Source organism: Perissodus microlepis, chromosome 8 (genome assembly GCF_051167445.1).
Source record: "Perissodus microlepis isolate ML-2025 ecotype Zambia chromosome 8, ASM5116744v1, whole genome shotgun sequence".
Lineage (NCBI taxonomy): Eukaryota > Metazoa > Chordata > Actinopteri > Cichliformes > Cichlidae > Perissodus > Perissodus microlepis.
In genome coordinates this window covers 5,390,542-5,413,200 of record NC_140468.1, presented here as the reverse complement: position 1 = coordinate 5,413,200, position 22,659 = coordinate 5,390,542, and the positions used below count along the sequence as shown (strand labels likewise).

Here is a 22,659-nt window from a genome sequence, read left to right as displayed (position 1 = left end):
ACTGTGTAGCGTGCAGTGTGACCTTAAGAAATTTGAGGAAACTGGACAAGTTTGGGGCAAAAGGAGCGACAGACTTGAAAACATTTTTGAAAAACAGCAGATGAACAGTATCTGAAGGTCATGTCGTTAAGAAATAGGAATAAATCCATCAAACACCTGACACAGGACCTGAGAGATGCATCTGGACCTTCAGCTGAGCCATGTACTGTTCACTGAAGCCGCGTCAGACATGATGAAAACTTTTCATGACCACTGGCTGAAGAACAAGATCTTCTTTGTCGCTGATGTTTGCCAGAATTTTCTGGTTTATTTTGTTTTTCCGTATGTGTGTTTTGTTTCTTTAGGCTATGCGTCCATAACATGAATGTCATACTTTGACTTCTATATGTTATTATGACTACAAAGGGACCTTACAAACATCTTTAAATATATTTTATAATATAAATACATTTTTATTTTATTATCATTGAAAAGCATTGTCATTGCTTTCAAGACTCACTATAATTAAAAAACTAAATACTTGAAATTTAAAAGACTGGGTGAAGGTGATTAAATCACCCCCAACTCATCATTCTTGATTTACAAATTCTTGTAAATTCTTGATTTACAAATTCTTGTAAATCAAGAATTTACAATATTTAAGTTGTAAATTTACAAGAGAACACTATCTAAGAAAAAGGTCAAATTTATGTCAAAACTTAGCTAAATAAAAATGACTATTTTTACCTAAAAAACTCCTCATAAATATATGAGGGGAAAAACGGAAAATGAAAATTAGTCAATGACATTGGTCATAAAAAATATGACTAATTCAGCTCAACATTACCACCTTGTTTAGCTGAAAAGTGCTGTAACCAACTGTAACAAAGTGATTCCCTCAATATTTCCAACATTATTACAGCAGAATAAAGGGCAGCTGTGTTTTAAGAAAAGGAAGGACACTGTGGCTGTAAAGTTATTACTTAATATGCGTGTAATGTGCTTTCCCGTTCTGCACTTTTTAGACTGTCCCAATGAAAAAAAGGGTCGGAAAAATACAAAGCATATGAATGAGGACACAGTGTTACCACTCGTTCTTCTTTTACAGGCTAAAAAGGTTTCAGTAACAGCGTTGCACATATGCTGTGAGGCACAACCTGCTATGGACAATTACAAAATAAAAATGGTTTAAAAGTTCCAAGAGAGGTCAATAAAATCAAAACAAAAACGTGGATTTATAACTTAACACTGATTTTTCTGGGTTCTCAAGAGCTACTTTGTATTTAAAATTATATTTTGAAACCACTTTTTCAACAACTAGGTTTACATTTAGTCGCAGGACAGATGTTTTTTTTTTAATATTTTGTGCATATTGTTTTCAAATTCATGGCTGGGCCAGAAAATGGCCTGCAATTGTAGAATGCACTGAATTTCTCCCCAGCTTGAACCTTGAAAAGTAAAGCTGCCGATAATTGACTCAAAAAACAAAAAAGAAGGGAAATCCAAGATTTCCTAAATGTTCCAATTATATTTTAAGTAAACTAACTTCCCCCTTTTCACGTAATTTTGCGTGTTTTTCCCGTAATATTTACTTTTATTTCTTGTAAATCAAAACATTACAAAATATTTTTTTTATTTCGAAATTTTACATGCATGTCCTCACCCTTTACCTTTTTTTTTTATTATCATCATTATTATTATTATCATCTTTATTTTGCCGTCGTACACTTGTGGAAGATTACCAGCGGGGGAATTTTCAGTCGGCTGATGAAAGCTTGCCACTAGAATGTTCTACGCATGCTCTGTGTGAAAGCGTGTTTTGGTGTCAAGCGGCGCTGCTAGGCTAGCCGGGCTAGCTAGCAATTTTGCAAGTCATGGTGGGCCATTCAATGAGGAAAGGCTGGAGAGTGCTGTATCTGGCATCACTGTGGAACTTTTAATGAAAAAGGACTTGTTACTATTCTAAGCTGACTTTGAGGCATGAAGGCACACTTGCAAAATCTTCATGCGTAAGTATTACAATCAAAAGGTTTTAAATTAAATAACTAATACTGTGCGGCGAAACCGCATTGACTTACGGCGCAAGCTAACGTTAGCAGACACGTAAATTAATAAAAGTGATGTTTACGGGAGGGCAATGAACATAGTGGTGTATCTTGTTTAAGTTACTTTTAAAACTAACTGAATTGTTTAGGTAGTTAGAAGAAAACTAGCTCATAAGGCTAACACAGTGTACGTTTTGAGTTCCAATAGTAGTTGGGCATTTTCTGTCAACCCCGCCCTTGCCCTATTCTTATTGGTCGGGAGTTACTGGAGTCATGTGTCGTCGCTGCGCCCAAAGCATGTGGATGGTTGTACTTTCTGTCAATCACCTTTTCACCACTTGTTGCTAGGGAGATTGTTGATGCTAGCTACAGCGGAAGTAGGCAGTCCTAAAATTAAAATATAAACAGAGAAAGCTATCATTTTTTTAAGGGTAAGTGGATAAAACGCATGACAGCTACTTTGTCTTGTGTAATAAGGTAATGCGTAGTGCCGATAGCCGGATTTTAAGAGACAGGGCAGCTAACAGCTAACGTCGTAAGGACGAAAGGAGGGAGGGACCGTGCCACCACCTAACATTGGTGCGTATGCTAGCAGCCCAGCGAGCTTTCTGGACTCCCTCATTCACCTTCAGCAGCACCCACACGAAGTAGTTGTCCTGTCAAGGGTGGGGTGATGCCTGGAGCTCTCTCTTCACCATCTCTGGGCTGCTGAATGTCCAGCAATGAGGAGGCATTGCGCGTTGCGAACCGACATCACTTATTTAGTCTTTAGAGGATGGAGTGGTTGCAATGGGCTAGCAAGTCCTGTTTTCATTAACATGTGCCTAAAGCAAATGTAGGTAGGTAAGGCTTGGCGTGCTTCAGGGCTGAATGTATTGTAATGTTTAATTTTATTGCAAAAGAGCATTAACACATTTATTTCTCACTTTTGCCAGGAATGGGATGATGACACTCTTTTGAAGAGCAGAGCTTTGACTTTCAACTGGACTCTCTAAAAAAGTGAAAACCTCATCTTGGATCCTATACAGCTTTTTGACATAGATAATCCTGTTGACAACCCTCCCCTTTTGCTATATTTAACTGGTTTTTATGTTCATGTATCTATCTCAGTGTTTTAGTGGTAGTGGAGAACTATTGATCCAAGAAAGTTGGCCCCCTTTTTGTTTTTGTTTTTTACTTTCACCTTTTGTTCCTTTGTAAAGAAATGCTTTACCTGAAAAAGTACTTCACAGAGGGCCTGATTCAGTTCACCATCCTTCTGAGTCTCATTGGGGTGCGGGTGGACGTTGACACCTACCTAAACAATCAGCTGCCCCCACTGAGAGAGATCATCCTGGGGCCTAGCTCAGCCTACACCCAGACACAGTTTCACAACCTGCGCAACACGCTGGACGGCTATGGCATCCATCCAAAAAGTGTGGACCTCGATCGTTTCTTCACCACTAGACGGCTGCTAAACCAGGTGCGCCAGCTGGATCGCCTCTTCGTGCCCAGTACGGAGCTCAACACCTGGCTAGTGCATCGTGACTCTGATACTGTGGTGTCCGCCAGCAGCCAGTCCAGCCCCACCATCACCCTGGACAATGGGGCCGGCCTAGAGGACGTTAACAACCCTGACGCTACCCCGGCCATGAGGGGAGGAAGTGGAGCGCCTGAATCCACATACAGTCTGAACACAGCGGACAGCAGCCTGGGAGCTGTGGCCCCCGAGGGCAACCAGGAGCACGGCAACAGGGATGGCAATGATGATCTCACAAAAGAGGTATGTTTCCACCAGGAGAGCATCAATCAAAACGTAGATGCTCTCCATTTAGCAGAATTTATGGATTTGAGTTATGTTAAAAGATACAATTTTTCTCAACAAATGAGAAAATTTGTTTGTTACAGAAGCCAAAAATTAAACGTAGCATAAAGCAAAATAGTTTAAATAATTACAGTAACTATGATACATATAGGCCATATAAAATCATATATATATATATATATATATATATATATATATGGTGTGAATGTGTTTATGTTGTGAATGGCAGATTTAAGAGTAGTCTAGCCTAGCAAAGTAAAAAAAAGAAAGAAGAGAGGAAAAAATTCTTTTTTGTTACCTGAAAACATTGTATATATGTATTTATTAATAAATCCAGTATTTAGTATCCGTTTTCACTAAAAATAAATACAAAAAAGTTCATTCAACATAGCTTTACGGTGAGTAATAAAAACAGCCTCCACCCTAGGTCTTTTATCAGTGTGTGATATTTTTAGTCCAACCAGTTGAGTCACATTTAATACAGCTGTGGTTCTGGCCATATTTAACATTCTCCAACTTTGAAATGCATGGCGAGCACCCCCCCCCCACCGAAGTTTACTTCCTTACCTTAAAATGGAACGAAAGACATGATAACTATACAATTTTTTTGTTTGTCTCTTTTACGTTTAGTGTTTATGTGTTGTTATTTCTCACATTAACTATTATGTGAAGTATTCTCAACACACAATGGCCATATTGACACTGTGGAGATCGAGTTCACAGTCATTATTGGATTGCAATAAAGCAAGACTTCTTTCTGATCACATGATAACTACCGTGCCCAAGTGTTTATGTCACGGTTACATCATCTGATTTGTGTTATATCCACTCTCAGATGAAAACGGCCCATATAAAAGGTTTAATGAAAAGTGACGATTTATCATATATTAGGTCATATTTTTAGTCGTGCACATGCCAAATATGTTGATAGTCAGTATGTGGCTATTAAAGTACCTTTCCTCTCTATACAGGGCCATTTTTCAATGGTTGCTCTGTGTTTTTTCAGGACATTGACTTGATTGACATCCTATGGCGACAGGACATTGATCTTGGCGCAGGAAGAGAAGTTTTTAACTACAGCAACCGTCAGAAGGAAAACGAGGAGGAGAAGCCCAGCCCACAGGAAAACAAAGACAGGAATGAGGAACAAGAAAGCTGGAGAAATGGCGTGAACTTACAAGGGGCTCCACCAGTGGATGGAGAGACTGGAGAGAGCATTCCTGAGCAGGTTTGTTAACACCAAGTCTTTTATTATATGCTATTGTTTTTAGTCGGACGCCTGCCTTTTAAGACATAAAAAGGAAACTTAAAAATAGGAGCTGTACACTGGTGATAAAAAGAAAAATTTCTCTGATCAGTATTAATTTTATAAATGTAGAGACTTTCCACTTAGTTTCTTTGCTGCATTTGACCAAGATGTTGCAAGTTTAAAAAATTGTGCTCAAAATCAAAATTGCTCAGCATGTATGTAATAGCATCATCTCGTTGTTGAGTCACACAAGCCGGTAATATAAAGCACATCAAGCCGTTGCTGTTAGATTAAGGTAGAAGTTCATTTCACAGAGACGCACATGACTGTATTGCATTTATTTTAAGGCTTCACATCCAAGAGAATTTTCCAGCGAACCAGAGGCAGTTCAGAATCACAAGCTCATGTTACCCACCATAAAAGTACAACTGCATAGAGACGCATAGTGTCAAGCACAGGGTTTATATGAACCCATAACGAAATCAAAAGCAAAAGAAATGTGTGTTAAATATTGATTAGATACATTAGCTGGGGATTGACTTGACAAATACACAGAGTATTAACTAACTGCATTAATAGTCCAAGAAACAAATGAGAGATTACAGGAATTTGTCTGTTTAGGCCTTAAAATTTCAGCAGCTAGACTTAAAAGAAGGGGTTAGGGGTTTTTTTGGGGTTTTTTTAAACCAATTATGACCAGATCGAGATGTATTTAGAAAAGTAAGTGCATTTCTGACTGTGTCTGTTTTTCCACTTTACAAAGAAATGCTGCTGCAGTAAATCAAAGGAAACTGGCTGCATGGTAAAATTACAGAAAAAGTATTGACAGCTCGTTTCCTGGACTTTGTCCTGTAAAATAAAACAGAAGTTTTCTGTTAATTCACAGAAAAATAAAAAAAATAAAACCACTCACAAACTGACAAAATCATTTGCATAGTTTTTGGGCTATAAATCCAAAGTGTGATATCATTTAAAGACGGTAAAGGATGACCTCAGTAATGTGCCCGGAAACCCCTCAGGTGAGTCAATTGTTAACCTCAAGCACTGATTTACTGTTTAAACGTGCATGTAGCCTAATGTTAGCCACAATGGACCACTCTTAGATTAAGAGCTTTCCTGGCTGGGTGCACATGTTTTTGTAAAATGTATATTTTTGCTTTTAAACTTCGCTGTTGTATTTCTTTGTAATGTAAGTGTTGATTAGATTTTCTTCTCCTACCTGGAAGTAAAAAATTAATTAATTAATTAAAAAAAAAACATTTTTTGATGCCCCCCCAAAAAGCATATATGTAAGTGAATTAAAAAGATGTAACGAAGAATTAACAAATGACCTAAAACAGTGGTTCTCACACTTTTTTTTTCTGGCATTTCAGAAGCCCCAGTAAAAACCCACGTAAAAACAGCTGGTTAAAAATATTTGTATCTGATTTTTTCTGAATATGCAGTAAAAAGCCGACCTTCAATTAACTAAGTTTTACTCCATATTTTTTTCCCTGGTTGTGTGCCCCACAGTTTAAGAATTGCTGGCCTAAAATGGCAACTACTTGTCAACTAGGAATGTCTTTGGTGAGGGAAGTCCTGGTTTATACCCTGGATAATTATTCAAATTTAGGCAGCAATCCCCCATACCAATTCATATATATGAACTTCTTCATGTGTGTACAAAAAAAGCCATTTTGTCTGGACAAATAAAATATAAGAGCTTCTCTTGTGAAAACACTTTAAGATTATTACCTTTCTTTTTTTCTTTTTTCTTTTTTTGGTGTTACCAGCTCCCAGCTCTCGGCACACAGACCTCACTGTCTCTACAAGAATGCTTGAGGCTGTTGGAGGCCACATTCCCTTTTGGAGAAGAAACTGAGGTAACAAAGAAAAATCTGCTGTTGAAATTGTCATGGCCACATATTTTATTTTTTTGGTGGCATCGCTCCTTCCCCTCCCTCCCACATACATGTGCGGAAAGCCTAAGGCAGTGAGAGCAGCAGCAGAAACCACTAACTAGGGAACAGAACAGACCAGCCATCAGGAAAAGCAAATATGATATTGACAAGTGTGAGGAGTTGGGGTGGAGGAAGCAGTAATTCAAGGCAGGCTAGAGCAGCCTAAGTAGTATGCCTTGGATTTGACTGATGAGATACGATGCACTCCCCTTTTCTCAAAAGTTGAGCAGTTCTTACTTTAGTGCAGCTGAAAAAATAAATCAGACCTACAGTCTCATATTTTAAATTGGATAAATTGGCACAATAAGCTACATATAATGTAAAATCAAGTTATTTTTTAATTTATGTGATATTTTTAATCAGTTTCCAGCCCCGGTTGTCAGCCCAGAAATTGCCGTTTCCAATGAAGAAGTTCCTTCTACATCTCAGGGCCTCCCTCTGGTGCCACAGCTGCCCTCAGCAGAACCACAGTTAGACCTGGAGCAGCAGTGGCAAGACATCATGGCCATCATGGAGCTACAAGTAAGATGGTTTTGTTTTGTCCTCATGATTGCTTGTGAAGTATATTTTGTAAGACCAGACACCTTCAGGTCTACATTAAATTCAAAATACTGAAATTATTTTAACATTATTTTAAAATAATGCATTTTTCTCTTTAAACTCGTTTTTTTAAGGCAATGGAAGTGAACAACACTTCTCTCCACACCAATTCAAGCAGCGTAAGTGCCATAAGTGGGACAACTGAATCAAACACTGCGGGAAACTTTGAATTGTCTACTCGCTCGACACCAATAAACCAGGATGTCAGCCTTCATCAGGCTTCCCTCCCCAGCTGCAGCCAAGACTTCCCCCAGATTTTTAACCCTCAGCTGGACTCGGCAAGCATTGCCCCAAGAACCGCCACACTTAGACCCTCCTCCAGCAACTCCACTAACATCAACTCCACATTCGGAGCCACCAACCTAACTGGGATCTTTCTCCCGCCACACGTGAATAGTTCCAGTAACAACGTTACTTCCACCCCTGTCCTCCCCGATCCTTTCAGCACCCTGCTGGAGGAGTCGATGCTTGACGAAATCAGCCTGTTGGACCTCGCCATGGAGGAGGGCTTCAGTCAGGCCCAGGCGTCCCAGTTGGAGGATGAGCTTGACTCAGATTCTGGTCTTTCCCTGGACTCCAGCCACAGCCCGGCCTCCCCAAGCAGCTCAGAAACCTCCTGCTCATCTGCAGCTTCCTCCTCTTCAACGTCTGCCACTTTCTCGGAGGAAGGAGCTGTGGGCTACAGCACTGACTCTGAGGTGGCCACTGTAGAGACAGAGGAAGGAGCTGTTGGAGGTTACCAGCCTGAATATAGCAAGCTCTGCCGTATGAGCTATCAGGACCCCTCCCAGTTCCACACTCTCCCTCAACTTGACAGCATCAGCCATAATCATACCTACAACCTGCCGCTTTCCTCTGCCTTCTCTGAGCACCCAGAGCTCCCCATTTCGGTCGGGAAGAAGACTGTCCGTGACAAACAGAACTCAAAGCCTCAGCCTCCTCAGGACCTGCTCGACAAGCACTCAAGCCGCGACGAGCGCAGAGCCCGGGCCATGAAAATCCCCTTCTCCAACGAAAAGATCATCAACTTGCCCGTGGAAGAGTTCAACGAGCTTCTAGCCAAGCACCACCTGAGCGAAGCCCAGCTGGCCCTCATCCGTGACATCCGCAGGCGCGGGAAGAACAAGATGGCAGCCCAGAACTGCCGCAAACGCAAGCTGGACACCATCATAAAGCTGGAGCAGGGCGTCCAAGATCTGAGGCGCGACAAGGCCCGCCTGCTGAAGGAGAAGATGGAATTCATTCGCTCCATCCGGCAAATGAAGCAGAAGATGCAAAGCCTGTACCAAGAGGTGTTCACTCAGCTGCGGGACGAGGAGGGCCGGCCCTATCCTCCCAGCGAGTACTCGCTGCAGTACAGCGCCGACGGCAGCGTGCTCATCATGCCCCGCGGCGTGACGACCGCCGAGCAGAACCGAAAGCCAGAGAAAAAACAGAAGGACAAAAAGAAGTGAGGGAGCACAAACTGCTGTTTATTCTATAACTTTGCTAAGTCAGTAAGAAAGATTTCTGCAGACACGAGAGAGATGTCCTTATTTCCTTTAAGAAGATTGTGGTGAGTAGAAAAATGGCATTGTTGACTACTCTTCCTGCATTAGTTTCTCCCGTTTCATTCTGTTCCTACAATTTTTGTTCCTGGAAACAACTTTGACGCAGAAGTAGCTCTTCGTTCGAGTACTGAGATTTAATTATTTAGACGAGGAGAAGAGGGATATAAAAGGACATAAAACGAGCTATTAGGAAGAAGAAAAAAAAAATTAGCTGCTCTTGATCCTTTTGCACCAAACCACTGAGGATGGAGGAGTTTCGCAGGGTGAAAGAAGGGACTGGGGGAGTACAAGAACACTGTCGAAGATGTTTGGAATACCTATGCACCGAAGGTTTTAAAGGACTATCAGATCACATCCCACCCTGGAGACTTTTGGTGATTTTCATAGTCACTGAGGCTTTTAAGTTGCAAAGAAATGCATCGATGGTTGTGAGTTTAGATACCAAAGGCCAAAAGGAAGTCCATTATTTTAGGATGCCAATTAACACCTATACTAACCAAAGGTTGTATTTGGTGCACATCACGTGATCTGTATACATCTTAAATGCTCCAACACTGCACTCTAATTCTGTAGGTTCCAGTTTTTGAGTCAGGTGGCATCTAAGTTTAGAAGGCCATAAATAGATCGGGTTTGATGTGTGGAAGGTGGATGTTGAGATGAGAGGAGTGGGAGGCTGAGAGCATTCTTGCGCTGGTCACTGCTGAAAGAGGCCTGGAGGTGAAGTCTTTGAAGGGGAGCAGATTTAGGGAGGAGGCACGCTGCATTGCAAAATGTATCGACTTCCTTATAAATTATACATAGCACTGTAATTTGTCTTTAAAAGGCTTGGCTGTATGCATTTTGCCGTGTCTGTCGCTATTCCTTCGCTGCAGGTTTAAATACGGGAGCTGCGTTTAGGAAGGCTCTTATTAACTGTTCATAATCTGTAGTATAAGCAAGGTTATAGGTCTAGCCACATCAGCTTTACATAGACGCCTACACCCTTTTTGTTGAATTCTAAATTCTGAGCCTGTAATTAAAGGAAGAATTCAAGATAACGGTGAAGATATCCGGGCCAGGAGCTCCAGAGAGTAGTGCATTATTAAAACCAACTCCAGGCAGTCTTGAGTCAAAGTCATTCAGTTTTCTTGGATGCCCCATTTTTAGCATTAACAGAAGCCAGGCTCAGTTGATGCTGGGGTGTAGCAACTTCCCTTTCAAGTAACATACGCGCCAAATGTTAAATACAACAGTGTATTAGGGCCAGTTAAGGGCGAAAACAATTTAAAAAGCTTGGCGAAGCTGAGGTGAAGGCCTGAGACAAAAGAATAGAGATTTTTGTTGTTGTTGTTGTTGTTTGTTTGTTTTCTCAGAATTGTTTTGCTTTAACCTCAAATTGAAGAGAAAAAACTTGTTTATTATTTCAAAACCAGAAACAAGAAACAAACTGGCAAATTTATGGGAAGAAGACCTGAAAAATTTAAGAGAAAAAGAATTAGGAGAAAATTTACAGTCGAAAGAGATATTTTAGGAAAACAAAACAGGCAAATTCATGAGGAAAAAAATGGAAATTTACATTAAAATTGCAGAGATTGCACAAATTGCAGAAAATTGGTGGAAAATTATCAAGAAAATGAAATGTAAATTCACAGTTTAAAAAAAAGTAAAAAAGTCTGTTGTAAAGAAAAAGACAAATTTATGAGAAAAAACAGACAATTCACAAGAAAAAAATGCAAATTTCATAGAAAGCAAATGAATGAGAAAAGAATATGTAAATTCACAAAGAAAAAAGGAAATTGTGGAAAAAGAAAAAGAAAAGATCAATTCAAAAACATAAAGCTGTAACAAGAAAACAGTTGTTTTTTTTGGTTAGATAAGGTTGCTTGACTAAAAAAATGACCAAAAACAAAAAAACTACTTTGCGAGTTTCTATTCAGTTTCTACTCATATTTGCCAATTTTTTTTTCTTGGAAATTTTTTAGAGTTCTCTATAATTGCAGTTTAAATCGAGTTGCCTGATTCTCCTCGCCCTGTAGATTTTGTTTTACTTTGAACGACCCTGGTACGCCGTTGCGACTGTACGAAAAACCACTTGAGGATTTTTTTTTAAACTGCTGTAAAGCCAAAGTGTTGGCTTCAATCAAGTTTTTGTGTTTATAACAGAGCGAGCCACGCGACTGATAACGCAAAAGCAACTCGAATGTGTGAAATGACGACACGTGTCGTGGCCACTTTGATCTGAATGCCTTTATTTAACGTTTCCGTCACTTTTATGGGTTTTGAGAACCGAAGAGAGGAGTGATTTTAAAAAAATGTTCTCAAAGTAGAAGTGCTATTACTTGTCTATTTGAATGAAGTTTGTCAGTACATGTGTTATATCACCTTCTTAAAAAAATAAATAAAATAGGTCCGTTGTGTCAGCTGAGATAGGAGATAGGCTAGATCTTTTTCCAAGAGGCTGAACAGAACTCGCAACATTAAGATGATGTCCAAAAAAACCAGTTTTGAACGGAGAAGTGTCCTCATTAAATGTGATATTCAGGCATGAACCTCTGGTTAACATTCACTTCAGTGTAACACCAACTACTTAGTACTGCTACTACTTAGTGCACTTTTTTTGTCTGTCTTGTTCTGTAAATATTTTCATGTTTGTGTTTGTTATGATTTTATGTAGTCTGTTTAAAAACGTCTCCATTAACGGTCACACCCTCTGCTTTGAGTTTGGATGTAGTTCCCTCCGTTTTGAGGTATTTGCTGGCAATCAAGAATTGTTTTTATTGATTAATAAAGTGTTTTTATTTTCACCTGTGACTCTTGTGTTCTAGTTGTCCATGTTTCAGGCTTCCAGTCGGCAAAGGCACTAGATACCTTGACCATGAACAACCTGAAAAAGGTTTATTTTCAGCTTCCTTTTTTTCTATTATTTTTGGTTTCTTTTAGAGTAACTTTGCTTGATCCACAGCTCAAAATAACCCCTATTTATCTAATACTGACCAGCCCCTCAGGTCATCCCCTCCCTTTAAGCCACCTTTCTGCTGCTTGCAAACAAGGTTTGGATGTGGCGTGTTAAAACATCAATAATTCAGGAAACTCCCGCAGCTCTTCTGGAGGGAGATACCGAGGTGTTCTTGAGAGATATCATTCACCAGCGTGTCCTCCCTGTTGGGCATGCCTGAGACATCTCACCTGGGATGCATCCAAGAGGCATGGTCAGATACTCGAACCACTCCAGCTGGCTCCTTTCAGTGTCGAGCACTGGCTCTGCTCTGAGCCCCTCTCCTGATCTGTAATGCTGAGCCCAGACACCCTCCAGACGAAGCTCATTTTGGCCGCTTGTATCTGCGATCTCATTCTTTCGGGCACTACCCAGAGCAATAGGTGAGGTAGGAATGTAAATCACCAACTTTGCCTTCCTTTGTTTTTTCTTTATGCTTCTGTAGAGCTGACAGATTACCTCAACATTTCCATGCTCTTGTATTCCAAGTTTGGTTTTGCAGCTTAATGTGCCCTGTTCAAACAGCACATGGGTGGGACTGCTGCTGTGCCTGAGATGATCAGATTAGAAATATTTACTCTTTGACATCATAAATGGTCAAGAGTAGGGAAAAACCTGCCTGAAATGGTGCTGAGGTGCGTGCACGCGCTCACCTTTGAGATCTCACATATTGTTTGAAAGTCGGTCAATGTTTACTTTCAGCCGCTTCCTCGTCACAAGGGGTCGCCACAGCATGTTTTACACCGGATGCCCTTCCTTATTCAAGCCCAGAGGGGATTTGTGTCTCCGACTGAAGTCAAACCAGCAATTTTATGCTTGTCATGCAAATATAATTGCCAGAAAATAAAGAAAGCCCTAATCGGTCCCCTTCAGTTATTATACCTCGAACAATGGTTTACCTTGAAGTAACCGGCTATCCAGACAGCAGAAACACTGTTTGACTTCCTGCTCTGGTCTCAGTTTTACATCGTGGCATTTATTGAAATGCAATTCAACTTTTTCTCTCAACAGTGACTTTTAACCTGCATGTGATAAAGAAAATCAGAAAAATTCAGGCATCTAAACTACAGACAGACACGTTACCTTGAAATAAAACCACATTTTTAGTCAGTCTGATAAATTAACCAGAATATAAAGATGATAATTATCTTAAAATTTTAAGTGACACAACACCACTGTAACAAAAAGTGGTTTATTCTCCAAAAGCGACAAGCAAGACGTGACAAACACTACAAAGATTACCAAAGAACAAAATATTACAGAAGTTGTTCATAACCGTACATCAATACGGATGCTAAGGAAATGCCTAAGATGAACACAGTTTTGGCCCCGGAGAGCGCTGATAAACAGAGTAAAAACAATGGCACGCGAAAGAAATGAAAACATCACCTCACTGATACGATGTCATAGCAAGATGAGCCAGATGTGGAATGGACATCGAAAGCCCGGTGAAGGGAAAATTAACACTGCTTTGTTTGAGCTGGTTTTTGTCAAGCAAATCTGAAGGATATTTACATGGAGATTTGATCTGGATAAAAGTAGAATCGAATGAGTGATACTACGCCAAGAAGACTAATGAGTCCAGGATGTCTTGCTTGCCTCTGGCCCATCCCCCTTCTTCTCCTCCCCTCCCCTCCCTCATTGAAAGTACACTGAAGTTCAAAACGACATTTCTTCTCCTCCTGCCCCTTCGCCCTGAGCTAGTTTTTCTCATCCTTCTTCTCGTCTTCGGAGGGGTACGAGTGCCAGGTGAGCCGTTCTTCGTAGAAAGAGATGACCACTTGCGGACACTTAACGTTGGCCTCTTTTGCCGGCACAAGGTCCGCCTCATCTGAATTTTTCCTTTAAAAAGGGCAAAGGAAAAAGTCATTTAACCTACCATAGAAACGCATTTAATGGCACATTTGAATTCCCCAACGTGTGGGGCAACACTTACACACCATTTCATGAGGAACATGAGTTCTCCTGTGGAATCTGTGGCACCGATAATCCTTTCTGGATCCAGACCTCGAGCAAAGCCCCTTAACTTCTCTGTCTGAGGTTCAAGAAACAAAATAAAACTTAAATCCAACCTAATACAGGATGCCCACAGAAAAACCGTCAAATCGGAGACAAAAAGATTTTTAATCAATCATAGAAGACATTTCTGGTAGGTCCTGGGAGGAACAGGGGGAACACTACCAGAGCCCAACAAAACAACCTCCAGCTGGTTACTCATGTACACGGCTCTGACCTAACTCAAAGCCCAGCACTCTGCAGTTTGACTGGTATTCACAAGAAAAACACATTAGAACTGGCAGGCCACAACTGGCACCCTGCTCTCTTCACAGATAAGAGGAAGAGGTTTACACTGAGCATGTGTGATAGATGTGAGAGTCTTGAGAAGTGGGTCAATGATGATCACAGGGGGGACTTCTGGGTTAAAGGTACTGGAATGAAATCCTCACACCTGGTGTCAGACCACCTTAAGCTGGTGCAGAGAGCCCAGGGTTTGTCCTGCCCAGCCTCATAGTCCTAAACGTTGAAGAGGTTGAAGGCATTGAAGCCACGGAAAGCCCCTCATGTTCTGACCTGAATCCAACAGAGAACCTCTGGGACACTATTGGTACATCAGATGGGGCTAAACAGCACCACAGTCTGATGATTCAGGTCTAGGAGGAGGTGAAGAAGCATGCCCAAATGTTGTTGGGAATGAATACAGGAACTAATCCAGTCATCAAAGGACTGGTTATCCTGGTTTCCACTGTTATCACATCATTTTGTTCTCAAGAAATTAGAAACTATTTCCTAAAAAGTTGGTATGTTGTGTAAAATGTAAATAAAAATGAAACACAAATCTCACAAACCTGTATTTTATTGACAACAGAACACAAAAAAATTAGCTTGTTTTGAATTTTATCGCGGCATTGAGTTTTTATTTACATTTTACACAACATCCTGACTTTTTGGTATATCAGGTTAAGTGCTCCTTTCATTTTTTCTTAACAGTGAAGTGTATTTTTAGATAACTTAGCATTAAACAAGACTCATGGAAAAATTGGGACTCACATCATCTTTCTTCTTCTTTGATTTACTGTCGTCTCCTTCTGCTTCTCCGGCTGCCTTCCTTTTTCCATCATGTGCTGATTTCTGGGACTGCAGGAACTCTGCAATCAAATCTGGACAGTCCAGGTTTTCTTCTGGTTCCCACGTGTTATCTTCACTGTAGATTTAAATACACGAAAATATGATTTAACTCCTAATTTAGTTGCTTGTGATGTTTACAGTCAAAATATTTTCCACTATCATCATGCGAAAGCTGCTTCCAGAGTACAGCTGAGTATCACTGGAGTCTGATAACATAGAGTCCTGATGTTTTTCTCACTTTTTGCAAAGATACTTACGCAAGCTATACAATAACTTTCCCTCACACACTGGCTCTGGGGAGGCCAGTCCATTTTTAATACAGGTATTTGCTGTGTTTTTGGCATCGTCTTGCTGAAAAATTAGGCCACTGCCAGTCAGATTGCATGTCAGATCAAAGATCTGATGTTTTGGTGGGGTTTTTTGGGTGGGTGCAGATATTGATTCCAGATATTTTGACAAAATTCCCAACATCAGTGACTCAAATACAGCCCTACAACATGACTGAACCTCCACCGTGTTTTAACGGTGGGCTGTAGACACTTATCCATACATACTGACATCAATTTGAACCAAAAATTTCAATTTTTGGATTCGTCACTCCACAACACCTGTTACCACTGATTTTCAGACCAGTTTTAGAGTATTTTGGTAAGTTGGCCTGCTTCCCTTCCTTAAGAATGGCATCAACATACAATTTAAAAATGGTTTATAAGTTCTTTGCTAAATCATCTACTATGTGTTAACATAACAATGATTCGTTCATTGAGTTAGGTGCCTCTTTTTTTTTTTTGCTTAAATGATTCAAAGGTCAGTGTTAAGTACCTTACAAAACAATTCCTCTGATAATAGTCAGCTACAAGGACTGGACTGAAAATAAGTGAAAAGCAGCCAGTGTCCAAAGAAAAACTTTGAGAAACCTTCAAGACTTGGAAGAAAAATATAAAAAAAAATAAAGGGTGACTCAAAATGATTTGATTTTAAGCTGCATGTAATGACATCTAACTCTTATAGCAGCTGTTTTCAAAGTCAACATCTGGCTCCTTAGAGTTCACATTCCCACACCACAGACGTGAACCTTTGAAACAAATATATTCATTAAAACTTTGAGGCACATATGACTCTACCTCCATTAAAAACACCTGTTAGATCTGAATATTATCAGATCTAGCAGACCGAGCTGCCGTAGTACCAGATACTCGAAACCTTTAATGATGCTAGAAAAACATTAAAAACCCTTTACAGAAAACCAACAACAGCAGGAACTAGGGCTGTGCGATATGACCAAAATCTCATATCCCGATATAAGAATTCTATCGTCCGATAACGATATAAATCACAAAAATGTAACATTTTCTGTAAATTCTGTGAATCTCGGGCAGCTCGTCTTGCGGGAAGTTTTTCCAGCTGCGCGTCATGTAGCTGGAGTCGAGTGTTTTAACCGATGCATGAAACTATACATTTTTAGACATAAGTTGTAACAGCCGCCGTTTTCTTTGTGAGTATTTATTACACGGCGTGCTGCGGGGAAAAGCCTGTTCTAACGTTTGAGTCTAAGGTCTATTTTTTAGCACCTGGCGGCTCTTTTTTAATTCTCATCCGTAAATAATCTGCTCTTTCACGTGATTCAGTTTATTTTGAAAAGTCTCAACAGGATCTTGAGCTTTATTGTGAAAGGTTTATGTGGAACATAAACAAGCGGACACGCGATGCTGTTACCGTCGTTGTCGCTAACCACAACACATAAAAACAGGCGCTTGTCCGTCTGTAGTGTGGTTATATAAAATATAAGAGAAAGAGAGAACTTTAAGAAATTAATATAGCCACTACAGTGACCATCAAAACCATGAAAAAATATTGCCGTAAAGTTTATTTTGCGACACCACGAAACAAACGATAGCGTAAAATGAAACATAGACGTTTTTATATCGTCATCCGATATATATTGTTATATCGAACAGCCCTAGCAGGAACCTTAATTTTTGCATAGCTCATGTTAAGAAGTGCATCTTTCACCTGGCGTTTGTTAGGCAAATCTGGGTTGTCAGGTGAAGATAAAAGTGTGAATGAGCTGACATGAGCCAACCAGTGACCCATGAATTAATTTTTTTAAACACTTACTTAGAGAAGCCTTTCCACTTAAGAAGGTACTCTACTTTGCCTTTCACCACCCGTCGATTCAGAACCTTTTCCACCACATATTCTTCCTCCTCTTCTTCTTCCTCGGCCACTTCATCTGGCTTCTTGTCCTTCTTCTCAGCCGAAGTCAATTTGCTCTCTGTCGGTTTGCAAACAGGGGAAATGAGAACACATCTGTGGCCCCAGATGCCTCAGTGGCTTGAAACTGAGAACTCTTACTGCCTGCAGAGTTAAAGACGCTGACATTTGATTGTGACATGTGTCTGCCGAGTTCAAATGGCACCACAAACACTTATAGTCACGTACACGATTCATTTCTTGACACACACCTTAATCGCACAATGACAAGTGAAACAGAGAAATTTATGTTAGGAAATAATGATGTTTAAAACCTTCTGTAACAGTGGGACCATCGTTAGAGGGTTCTGTAGTCAGGCTCATACTCATCAGGTAGACCTGGGGACCCGCAGGTGCCTGGTCAACGCCAAGATTGTTGCATGTTGGAAAAAAACAGCATTGGAGAATGGGATTCAATGACGAGAAGCATGAGAGGCAATGCCGATTATTACAATCAGCCTATGATTGTGTGTGTGGGTTTTGGGGTTTTTTTTAGGTTTAAGAGCTTTTCTGTCAAAGAAGTGATTGTCTAATCTACATTGCCTCATGTTAACTATGATTTATAACCTTATATGACATGATATAAGCTCACAGAATGGTATTTCCATGTGCTTCTGCCGAGTGCAAAGTAAGACAATTGCATATACAAGCTCCAGCAAAAATGATGGAATCACCACACTTGGAGGATGTTCGTTCAGCTTTTTTTTCTCTTTTCTCAATTAGCAGCAAATAAACAAATCTCTGATATTCTGGCTTCATTACCTTAATAAATTGAATTTTTTCCAGCTCAAGTAGCATAACCATAGTAAATGTACATATGCAAAAGTCTGCAAAAGCTGTTGATGGTGAAGCGTGACCCTAATGAGCTTAAAGAGGGAATCTGACTAAAGAGGTTGTTCTCAGTTGTGTCTACAATTTGGATCATTCAAACAGAAAACTCATGATAGAAATGCACAGCAAAAAGCAAAAAAAAGAAGAAAAACTATTTAATGTTTGTGACAGAAGTGGAAGAGAGGGGATGATTGAAATGGGATTTCCATACAGAAAAATAAAACAAGCTCAGAGTGGGCTAACAAAAGAAAACAATCATGGGTGGTGGATTATTGGATTAAAGAGATGTTCAGTGATGAATCTGGGCTGGTCGAGAAGGTGATGCTGGAACTTTTGCATGAAGAAAACAAGCAAATATCCCCACTCATTCTTGGTATGGGGTTGCAGGACAGGTGGAGAACAAGAGGAGGCGGCAGTATGCTCAGATTTGGGACTTTTTCTCATTCCGTGATGAAAGGTTTTGGTAATGATAAGGTGTGCAACCTGCCACTGAGGAAAGAGTGTTAAAGGTTTTTCACTTCAGGGAAGAGGTACATCAAATGTATGGTGGAAACTGAAGAAAGTAATGGATCCTTCTGCAAAGCTGATCTGTCAGATCTTACTCATGCCTCAAAGAATTCAGAGTACTAAAATTGTGATGCTTTTGTTATTGATTCCACATTTTTCATTTCCCATTGATTAAAATAATCCCATTGAATGTGTTTGGTGTGTGCTTCATGAGAACAGGCTGCCCAGCTATTAAAGAACAATAGATTTGACCATATGTGTTATTTATTTTATTCTAGGTTCAACAAAAATGAGTATGCATCCTCCCAGTATGTCGATTCCAACATTTCTGGCTTTATTCATAATTTAGTCGATTAATAATAAAGCGGAGGCAGAGTAGGGAGGCATCTATGGCCGTGCATGTAGCAGTCAGCATCAACAACGTGAGATTTGCAACACCTGGCGGTGGCTGAGCAGTAGCGCGGAGGGGCTAATTAAAAAAGAAACTGGACTACTTTGGGGGGGGGAAACGGGCGTCGTCGCGGTGTAAAATACTCCTCTGTGCTCAGTGTAGAAGGGATTATTTTTAACGTTAGCAGAGAGCAAGAGGCAGAAGAAAAGAGCGCACGACAAAAGCCTTGCAGGGACCCACAGTGTGTAGCTAGCTGGCGATTCCTCCATATTGCCTTCGTGGTAGCAACTAATTTAGCGGCTCAGGGATGCCTGTCGGATGTAAACACCGCGAATAACCGCAAAGTATGCGGAGCTAGTCTCCTGAGCAGGTGTCTTTTTAATACTGACTTAAAATAAACCTTCCAGCTAGCTAACGTTAGCCTCATGCACAATCCAGCGTTAGAGCACGTTTGGAAGGAGGAGGGTGAAAAAATGGAACTCACCGATGACTTACAGTGTAATCGGTTTGTTTTAAAACTTCCGCCCGAGCCGAAATGAAACAGCTACGGCTATCGCAGGTTTACGGTAATAACGTTTGTGTCGGTTTGTTGTCGGAACACAGAGCCGCTACCTTCTCCACGGCGAAATGTGTCGTTTCCGCCCCTTCGTCTGGTATGAAGGGAGCAGAAGAAGGAGGGGGGAACGCCCGCTGGAGCGCGAGGAGGAGCCCCTCCGCAGACCGCGAAGCAAGCGGATGGAACGCTCAGCGCCAGCACGCGCCACTCGCGCTCAGTGCGGACGATATACAGATCTACGGAAGCAGCATGCGCGCAAACGGCGGGCTGGAGATGAACGAAGCGGACCTCCCTGCGTTATAAACACAGGTTATAGATGCTCGGGGTGCTTTATAAATCTGTGCACAGCTGGATAAATACCCAGGCGGGGAGCACTACCCAGCGGTACTGCCGGGGTCCCAGGGAGGCAGCGGGCGTCCTGAGCTAACCCTGTTTAAATACAATGTTCTTTATATCACAGAAAAATACACGAAATAAATACATAAAAAGATAAAGATGAAAAATGATTAGACAAATAAAGCTGCAACGATAAGTGACCAAAATTGAGCGCGAAAGACCATAAATTATTATAGTTTTGTGTCATGAAAAATGTTTACATCTCTTTGTGTTTTGGTTAATTGCATTTAATTTTAAACATGACTACATGAGCAATACAATCAATTCATATATAATAATGTATCTATAACAACGAGTGTGTTTTTCGTATCAAATACTTTTACTTTATTATTTTAAAAAGCTAAATTTGCAGTACAGGCACATATACACCTTGCATAGATAGATAGATAGATAGATTAAAAAAACATTTTAGGTGAGGAAGAATAAAAAGTAAGAGTACAAATTGCATTAATAATATGTGCTCTATAAATCTAAGAACCAGCTGCAAGAAGGTGTAATGCAGAAATATGTGTTTGGCGTATTCTGTTTGACATAGAGCAAGGAGTTAATAATGTATAAATTAATTTAACACTGCATCTTGTAATTTTAACTTCGTCTTTCATAATAATTTTAACATTTTCAGATATTCTGGCTTCAATTAATGGTATTTTCCAGATCAAATAGACCCTCGCCCTACATAAATCTAAATATACTAAAGTCTACAGTTAACAGGTAGTGTTTGCAGACTTTAACTAGCTGTTGCCTGTGGCTTATTGAGAGAAAGCATGGCCTCAACAAGTTGAAACAAGGGTAAAGACTTATAACTACTTTAAACATGGAGCGTGGGAAATGATGCTTGCACCCAGTCAGCTGTGTCTTGGATTATGTAGTTACTCATAGCAACAGCATCCAAATGGAGAAGGCATGCTCAAAATGCGCAACACAACAAATAAATGAGTATAATTTGAACATTTCTGTTTGGTTTCCACTTAGTGGAGGACTCAAGCTTTCAGACACAAACCTGAGGTGTGACTGTTTGGCAGCTAATCTAGGAAGAAGAACTGAACAAAATTATTCATTAAAATGATTAATTATTTATTTCTATTGTTATTCGTTATATTGCCCTTTTTCAAATTTATTTATTTTTAATATACACACTTCAGTGATCTAACTAATTCAAATTTTAACTAAAACAACTAGTTTCTACTTATTAATAAATGTATATACACATTAATGTGCCACTGCTTATATCCATATATTTTGCTTCCATGGACCCAGACTGTCTTGTAATTTTTAGAATTAGTTCTCTGGGCTTTCTGGGGGTCTTTCATATATTTTCCCTTTGGCTGCTTTTTATTTTTAGGGACTGGGTTGCTAACATAACTACTATGTCATGGTTTGGTGCTGTATTTCAGCCAGTGGTGTTGGGGATCTTTTTAAAACTGATGGAACTATGAATGCAGAAAACTACCATCAGGTTTTGATGTCCTCCATGCCATCTAGCATCTGATAGGCAATGGCTTCATTTTGCAATCATCCCAAAACACTGCCAATGCAGTAAAAGCGTACCTGGATAGAAAAACACACAATGCAACTCTATCAGTCATGCACTGGCCTCCTGGAAGCACGGACCTCAATTTTACTGAAGGAATAGCAGGGGTTCTGCTTCCTGAGAGTACTAAAAAAAAACAACACCCTATAGTCAAGGAGCTACTGATGTTCTTCTATAGATGTTCTGTTGAGAGTGTATTGACATATTGCATGCCAGTGGGGTTTGTCAGCTGCACTGCTCAAGAAAAGACAGTGCTCCAGAGGGTCATCAGCACAGCACAGAAGATCATCAGCTGTGCTCTTCTCTCCTAGAGGAGCTCTAAGGTCCCACTGCCACAGTAAAGCCCACAGCATCCTGAAGGACGCATCCCACCCAGAACATCACCTGTTCCAGCTATTAGCATCAGGAAGGCAGTACAGGATAATAAAAGCTGAAACAAACAGTGCACTTTACAATGCACTCTACAATGACTCAGGTAGACACACACACACATGTATATTTGTACACATTTATATTTTTATACTGTATTTATTAGAAACTCTTATTTTAGTATTTTTTGAATGGTCAGAGTGCTTTCTTTGCAGTGAATGGGACAGCATATAATTCTGATGTGCTTTTGGCAGAATCATAATAAAAGATCCAGATTTTCTGATTAGTGAAGCAGTGTGGCGTCATCATGACAAAGAACAGAAGAAAAACCAACCAGCATCCAAAGATGAGCTTAGAAAGTCCTCAAAGAAGATTAGGGAACTGTTCCTGCAAACTACTTAAAAAAATTATTAAAAGCTTGCCTAGTTCAGATTGTATTAAAGAATTAAAATATATATAAAGAAATGAGCAGTGGATCCAGGCTCTTGCTCAGCACTGAGCACAAGTACTGATAGTAGACTCATAAGAAATAAGTATTTTAGTTACGTTTATATAAAG

General features: G+C 40.2%; 2 protein-coding genes across 5 annotated transcripts; one reads left to right on the top strand and one right to left on the bottom strand.

The window, feature by feature from the left end:
- The first annotated feature begins 1,762 nt into the window (after nucleotides 1–1,762).
- On the top strand, nucleotides 1,763–11,957 carry nfe2l1b (nfe2 like bZIP transcription factor 1b). Of its 2 annotated transcripts, none has more exons than XM_084937150.1 (6): nucleotides 1,763–1,988; nucleotides 2,960–3,786; nucleotides 4,835–5,056; nucleotides 6,850–6,939; nucleotides 7,381–7,539; nucleotides 7,692–11,957. In XM_084937150.1, exons 2-6 carry the CDS (start codon nucleotides 3,229–3,231, stop codon nucleotides 9,069–9,071), a joined length of 2,409 nt encoding a protein of 802 aa, XP_084793276.1. In that variant the 5' UTR covers nucleotides 1,763–1,988; nucleotides 2,960–3,228; the 3' UTR covers nucleotides 9,072–11,957. The 2 variants fall into 2 exon arrangements, with proteins under 2 accessions (XP_084793276.1, XP_084793277.1); XM_084937151.1 differs by lacking the exon at nucleotides 1,763–1,988 and adding an exon at nucleotides 2,179–2,863.
- A 1,618-nt stretch (nucleotides 11,958–13,575) lies between these two features.
- Nucleotides 13,576–19,962, bottom strand: cbx1b (chromobox homolog 1b (HP1 beta homolog Drosophila)). Of its 3 annotated transcripts, none has more exons than XM_084937157.1 (6): nucleotides 19,862–19,962; nucleotides 17,796–17,877; nucleotides 17,386–17,542; nucleotides 15,190–15,343; nucleotides 14,082–14,176; nucleotides 13,576–13,983 (listed from the first exon to the last, which is right to left on the bottom strand). In XM_084937157.1, exons 2-6 carry the CDS (start codon nucleotides 17,848–17,850, stop codon nucleotides 13,842–13,844), a joined length of 603 nt encoding a protein of 200 aa, XP_084793283.1. In that variant the 5' UTR covers nucleotides 17,851–17,877; nucleotides 19,862–19,962; the 3' UTR covers nucleotides 13,576–13,841. The 3 variants fall into 3 exon arrangements, with proteins under 3 accessions (XP_084793283.1, XP_084793281.1, XP_084793282.1); XM_084937155.1 differs by having other exon boundaries at nucleotides 19,734–19,919; XM_084937156.1 differs by having other exon boundaries at nucleotides 19,745–19,919.
- Between the last annotated feature and the right edge of the window lie 2,697 nt (nucleotides 19,963–22,659).

Bases quoted from the DNA above. Each gene is read 5' to 3' on its own strand.
- nfe2l1b (XM_084937150.1), top strand. From the start codon at position 3,229: ATGCTTTACCTGAAAAAGTACTTCACAGAGGGCCTGATTCAGTTCACC. The intron at 3,787-4,834 runs GTATGTTTCCAC...GTGTTTTTTCAG, and splicing joins ATGATGATCTCACAAAAGAG to GACATTGACTTGATTGACAT. The intron at 7,540-7,691 runs GTAAGATGGTTT...CGTTTTTTTAAG, and splicing joins TGGCCATCATGGAGCTACAA to GCAATGGAAGTGAACAACAC.
- cbx1b (XM_084937157.1), bottom strand. From the start codon at position 17,850: ATGAGTATGAGCCTGACTACAGAACCCTCTAACGATGGTCCCACTGTT. The intron at 17,543-17,795 runs GTTTTAAACATC...GCAAACCGACAG, and splicing joins TGGTCCCACTGTTACAGAAG to AGAGCAAATTGACTTCGGCT. The intron at 13,984-14,081 runs GTGTGTAAGTGT...CCCTTTTTAAAG, and splicing joins CTCATGTTCCTCATGAAATG to GAAAAATTCAGATGAGGCGG.